The sequence below is a fragment of the Ambystoma mexicanum genome, chromosome 3p, assembly GCF_040938575.1.
Source record: "Ambystoma mexicanum isolate Mex_15411 chromosome 3p, UKY_AmexF1_1, whole genome shotgun sequence".
Lineage (NCBI taxonomy): Eukaryota > Metazoa > Chordata > Amphibia > Caudata > Ambystomatidae > Ambystoma > Ambystoma mexicanum.
In genome coordinates this window covers 347202528-347209111 of record NC_090925.1, presented here as the reverse complement: position 1 = coordinate 347209111, position 6584 = coordinate 347202528, and the positions used below count along the sequence as shown (strand labels likewise).

The 6584-nt window shown below is 48.2% G+C and overlaps 1 protein-coding gene across 2 annotated transcripts in view; it reads right to left on the bottom strand.

Moving 5' to 3' along the window:
- Positions 1–5040: 5040 nt before the first annotated feature.
- HM13 (histocompatibility minor 13) overlaps positions 5041–6584 on the bottom strand; it is a 381463-nt gene continuing 379919 nt past the window's right edge. For both annotated transcript variants that reach the window (XR_011304252.1, XM_069650965.1), the window contains one exon: positions 5041–6498. Coding sequence is in view for 1 of the 2 variants with exons in the window: in XM_069650965.1 (XP_069507066.1) it covers positions 6426–6498 (73 nt within the window). In the remaining variant the exon portion in view is untranslated. The remainder of the gene's footprint in view (positions 6499–6584) is intronic.

The following is a 6584-nucleotide window of genomic DNA, read 5'->3' as shown; positions in this document are numbered from 1 at the left end:
TGCCGCTAGGCCTTCACAATGTTAAACAGCCTGGGTCAATGTAGAGATCCTGAAACTGTTGCCAGACCTGGTCCGCTTTCTTGCCCAAGGGTGTGCACCTTTGTTTCACCAATCCATGTTTTGGGAACAGGCCATGAGGGCCCCAAAATCATCTTGAAAATCTTTGACCTCTCACTTGAAAGGAAGAGCCCCATTTTGCAGCAGGCCTGGGTATATCTTACAGGCTCTTGGCATGAGAGAGAGCGCCTTCTTCAAAAGCTCATCAGTTCTGGAGTAGAAAAGGGTGAGGCCATCACAGCCCCCACTTTCTCAAGCATCTCCAACAGCAGCTTGGTGCTCATCAATCAGTCCATTTTGCAGAGGTCTGGCCCCATGCACAACCCCATGGCTGCTGTGAACACATGATCTGCTGCAGATTCCAGCATGTGATGCACCACCATTGATACCTTTTGTCCTGGCAGCCTTCTCCAACTGCTTCCCTCTGCCTTTACCGATTGTAACCTTTAGCCATCCGGCACTATAATCACTTGGTAAGGAATTCTAGGGCTTGCTTGGTGCTCTTTGGAAGTCAACGTAAAAACACACACAGATCCCTCCAATCAAATATTTTAGCAGTCTGTAGCTAGGGTTCCCTGCGTTTGTGTAGTAATGTGTTTCTGCCCTTCCTTTCCCACCCAACCCCATAGCAATCAGCTAAGGCAGTCGGGTGTGCCTTTCTTTCCTGGCAGCTTCCCTCTACCTTCTCCCATTCATCTCATCCACTCCCTGACCCTCCCTCCCGACTTCACCCTGCCCATCCATTCAGTTCTCACTGGTCCATGTCTCCCCCAACCCCCTTCCACGTGACTGGTCCAGCTGCATTTCAGAGGCCCTCCCGGGGCAGCCAGTGAAGGGCCACAGCAAAGGGCAGCTCCTTTGATGAGCTCCCACTCTCCGTTTGTCCCTGTTCATCAGACAGAGCATCCTGCAGCTACAACTCAGGTAAGGTGGTAGGGGCAGTGAGCACAGCCATTACTGTGCTCTGGCAAAACCCAGCCACATTTACACTACCACCATTCGCTCCTAGCACGATGTTGGCCTACACTGTACACTTAACTGCTAGCCATGTGGTGAACTCTTAAAGAATCCAGAGGGTAAGCAAAGCATGACACTTGGAAGTATAGCGAAGTTAGCCTTGTAAATCTTACAATCACTGCGAGAGCGGCCATGATATTGCGCTTGGAGTCGTCGTTGAGGTGGTCCCTGTCTCGCATGAGCTCTGAGCGCAGGCAAGGGATTGCACCCAGGTGACTATCAGGGGTAAGCAATGTATTACACTTGGAGGGGGGCGGGGGTGTAGGCAATGTATTGCTCTACATAGATTGTGAGATATTTGTGAGGCTAGCCAATGTGTTGGACCACAGCATTAGAAAGGTGGCCATTGCTTCTGCTCTTAGATTTATAAATGTATACAAGGATATTGCTCTGTGAATATGTATTAGGGTAGCCAACAGGTTACACTTGGAAGACTTGTGCAGTTGTCCAATGTGCTGCACTTGGAATAATTCTGGAGGGCGGACTGGGTGTTGCTCTCGGTGGATTTTGTGAGGGTAGCCATAGTTTTTGCACAGATTGTAGCCTTTTTAGAGCACAAACAAGGGTTGTGCAGTTGACCAGGATGCCGTACTTCGTAGAGTGCATGAGGACGACCAATTTATGGATTCTAGGAGATTGTAGAATGTGCTCCACTGCTTGGAATGCAGGTGTATGCAGAATGCTGCCTTTATGGTTAAGTGGTGTCTTCAATGTAGCCACTTAATGATAACTGGATGCATGCAGAACATATTAATTTAGCAACCCAGATCTTTTAGAATTTTTGCTAAATGTACCAATTGTAGGCTTTCTTTTGATAATAACCAATGCATTTTTCCTCTTCCTCTCACACTCTGTGCTTTTAAGATTAACCAAAGGCGCGGCCACAATCCTGCACACATCTGGTCTCACATACAACTTGAATGACACTTTGCACAACACTTCTGCCATAAGAATGTAGCTACTTTTCACGACACAAATTTGATCTGCAGCTACATACATAATTGATTATCCTCTTACACTCCCCCAACACCCTCATCCAGCTCATTTCCCTAGTGTACCCCTCTCCACCCATACACATGCCAATTAGACAAGAATTGCTAAAAGGGACTGGGCCAATCGGTTAACCTTTAATGGCCATTATGTACACGCGCATATTAGCACCTCCTAACTTTCCCATTCTTTGGTCCATCCAAGGACTTTCACCCTACAGCGTTTTGGGACCACACCCATGGTGAAAAGCACTATGCAAATGACTAAATGAAATGAACATTACATTGTTGCTTCACACAACGACCAGGAATGGTTTCCTTCTTTCTGCACCAATGTCTTCTGCAAACTCCATTTCTTACCATAGCTTGTTGTTGCAGGCAAGTAACACTGTTAGCCTGACAAAGGGGTACAGCCCAATTTAGGTAATCCTCTTCTTTCCTTATGTCCAGTGTTTGCTCCTCCCTATTCAAGGGAGCAAGGGAGACTACACCTGTGTTGGAAAACAAGAAATAAGGACCTTTCCCCCTTGTGCAAAAGCTATAGAGACCACCGCAAAGTGGGCCGACACATTTGAACTGATGCTGCGTTTCTGCGGGGATGAGCATGTACCCAGCATCGAGCCGTTTGTCTGATTGGCACCTTCCAGATCTTCCTTGCCTCTACTAAAACTGCTGGTTGCAGCAGGATCCCAGTTTTATCTGGTTTCTATGGTGTGTGAGGCAGATTCCTGAACAGACAGCGCCAAAAGCTCCATGAATGTCAGACATCCTCCCATGGAAGACCAGAAAGGTGTGCAGTGACTAGTTACTCTTCATCTACATCCACCTGGCAGTTGCGTACCTAAGCTTATCTGCCTCAATGGTTCAGCGCTTCTGAAGGGATACAGCTGAATCACAGTGGGGGAACTTTTGAGAGGGCATGCGCATGCCCAAAGAGCAACAGGGCTGGGTCTCTGAAGGTGGGAATATTTCACTCATGAGGTTCTTAAAGAAGGACTTGTTGTCCAGGCTCCTCATGAACTGTTTGCACCTGCTCAACCATCAGGTCAGGTAGTGCACGTTGAACAGGCCCTGAACGGATAGCTTCTGGGGCAGCACCAGAGTGCTCAAACCATATGAGAAGGGATGAGCATGCACCGTGTGCCAGGAAGGCGCCCAAGGTAGGACTCCTAAGCCAAAACCATCCTCTTGACCCATGGCTCAAATGTGTGCCGGGGAAGCGCCTGAGGAAGGACACCATTACCAGGGCAGAAGGTTCTTCCTTGGGCCTCAGGTATCCCTGGGACCCAAGGAGATGCATCATCCCCCTTCAGCTATGGTGCACCCCTCAATTTCTGACAGGCACGCAACATGTACTTGCAGACCACTCGTTGCTTGCAGAGTTACATGAGGCGTCACGCGTGACCGTTCTGCCAAAGGAAGACGCCCAGTGAAATTGCATGTGTACTAAAACTCACCCAAGTCAAGCAACACTGTCTGAGCCTTGCCATATATACAGTGACTTAAAGGAAATACGGTCTTTCTTTTTGTGCCTTACACCGCTCCAGGGGCAGGTTCTGCAGTCATGGTCCGACTCACCCTTGTGCTGGTACTCCTGCAATGAGCAGTGCATGGCACGTGCCAGCAATTAGAGCACAACATGCTGCGCTTGTGCTTTTCAAACAGGCAGGAGATGCTTCTGTTAAGCCTGTGCAGATGGGAGTTCCGTCCCAGCAGTGCTCATCCGCTTTGTTATGGTATTGCTGTCTTTGCAGTTAGAGGGCAGAAGCTCCCCCTCCCTGACCAGTAGCCTGTGAGTGCATCTTTGCGAGGTACAGTGCTAGTCCCCTTGGGGGTCCCGGACCATTGTTTAATGTATCCCACTGGATATGGGTATTGGGGGGGAGGGGAAGGCTTTAACAGGGTCTGTACAACCCATCCCAGGCATTCGAAACCCTGGAAGACTGCCACCCCAGTGCAGGATGCCCTTGAGAAAAACTCATTTGAATCTTGACATGACAAACTCCTAGATATCACAAGGTGGAGGCTTCCTGAATGTCTTCTTCCAGCACAAGAGCATGCAGAAAAGGGAGCGTTCAGGGACTTCTCGTGTGTCTCAGTCATGTCATCGCCCTGAACAGGTCAGGCAGTAACAGGGCAGGTCCACAAAAGAAAAACTTGCTGGAAATCGCACCAGTTGGGCATGAGTAGGAAGAAGTGAAAGTGAATTTGGGGACAAAAATGCACAGATACTAGGTTTAGCTCCATCCCATCCAACATGGAGAAACTGATGGACAGCAGGGCAGCCGGGACATGCAGGGGAGATGCCATGCAGGTAACCTGGCTGGTACACCTATGCAGGTGCTTACCAGAAGGTTTTACACTATGCTGCTTAGGTTCTGGACCGGTCTCCGAGCATGGATGAAAAGGTATGGGATGCAAGATTTATATAAGTCACTAGGGGAGGGGCGCATGGAAAATGCATAATGGGCCGGCACACCATGCGATGTACCCAACGCACTGCTAGGTTTCGCAAGTGGTTTGTGATCCTACCATAAAGAAGCAGCAGTTCTTAACAGTTGGAATAAGTGGCCCAAATAGGTTTTAGACAAAAAGAAAATACCTGCACAAGTAGTGCAGGAACTATTCTAAATCTGTTCAACTTCCTTGGTGCAAGTCTGTGGCTGACAGTTGCTGCAGTCCCCACCAGTGACGGGTTTCTAGCAATGAAATATTAGCATGTGACCATCATTTATCCTTACCTCTGCTCCTGCGGAGCACACAGTACCATGGAACTCTAGACCGTTACTATGAGAGAATAGGTATTTGCAGTTTTCTCTGACCAGAGAGAGGACCACTGCTTAAAATCTGCGGATGATGAAACACTACAGGAAGCTCAGTACAAAGCCAAACAGGTCTGCATTACCACTACAACAGCATTATGCACTGCAAGACCCATGCAATTCCTACCCCCATGCTAAGCACTCAGTAAGCATACTGATTTGCACAGACAGGTTTAATACCGTAGAAAGCAAGTAAACAGTACAAAATGTAAAAATGACAATTTTTCCATTCTCCCCACCTAAAAATTAGACCGGACAACAAAAATACTTAAGGAAAAGGCAGTGGGTGGCTGGAAATGAACATGAATTCTGAAATTGGGTTAGGGTAGGCAGAAAGAAAGGAAGTGCACTACCTGCACATACACAGGAGCAGCACGCCCGCTCTCAAAGGTAACAGATGTCAACAGAGATTCCTCACACAGGACGCAGATACTAACAAGGCCTACTTCAAGTCACAATGAAGTGTGCCTGCACACACAAACAATGCTGGTAACAATGCCTGCTAAAAGAGGGGAGGGAAGACTGTATCTGCACGCACAATGGGAGAGGAGCGTGGCTACCTAGATAGGCAGTGATCAGAATAACATTGCCTGCTCACAAACAGGGATGGCAAAAGTGGCTGCTGGAATGGTCATCAGCTATGGCAGCACTGCTTACGCAGACAGTATGGTAAAATCACCTTTGCATAAGGAGGGCTGGTGTGGTAGCAGTGGCTACAGACGGCAAGTATGGCAGAAGTACATGATCAAACAGACATGGAAGGTGGTGAGCAAACCTTTTCAGTCATAGCAGGAATGGTAGCAATGCCTGCTCACAAAATATGGATGATAAAAGCAGCTAACAGTTACATAGGATGGTAGCAGTGACTGCTTGAAGACACAATCAATAGCTCCAAGAATGAAACATGGTAGCAGTAGCACTCTGAAAAGGGTGCCTGCTGACAGAGTTCATTGCCGCAACATCTGTTCGGACTGGCATGGGAAGGTGGCGTTGCCCGATGATACAGGATTGCAGAATACCAGCTTACACAGGCACAACATTGATGGCTGCGAAGCCCATTTGCACAAATTTGAATGGTTCTTTGCCCGCACAGAAAGGTGGGTTACAAATGCCTGCTTGCACGCGTGGTAGGAGTGTGTTCACGCAGACAGCTGGGATAGTTGAAACACTTGCCTACACAGAGATGGAGGGGTCTGCTGGCTTGCACAGAAACTGCTGGATGGTGCGCACACCTGCCTGTACAGATGTGAGGGCCTGCTTGTGCAGACGTAGCGGGGAGGGCCCACTCACATGGACACAGTAGGAATGGCAAACTCCTGCTTACAGACATGGGGCGATAATGGTGCCTGCTAATACAGGCAGTCTAAGAATAGTGGAGTGCCTGCTAATACAGGCATGGGATACAGAAGTCTGCCTTCCACTTTCCCAAAGTTTTTTTCTCCTGCAATAGGAAGCAAACACTTTTGTTGCGTTTTTCTCTTGGTTTGGGATGATGGATCCAGGCTGGCATTGCTCTGATACATTTGGCTGCACATATAGATCAATTCTCTTTCTTCACAGAGTCTTTTTCACTTTCCTGGGTCTCAGATTCTTCTTTTGGGCTTTCATCATACCTGTGGACATGGAGACAGCAAAGTAATGTAAAAGTTAGGCCCTGAAATCCAGATCGTGGTGCTTCAACTCCAATCCAATAAAATGA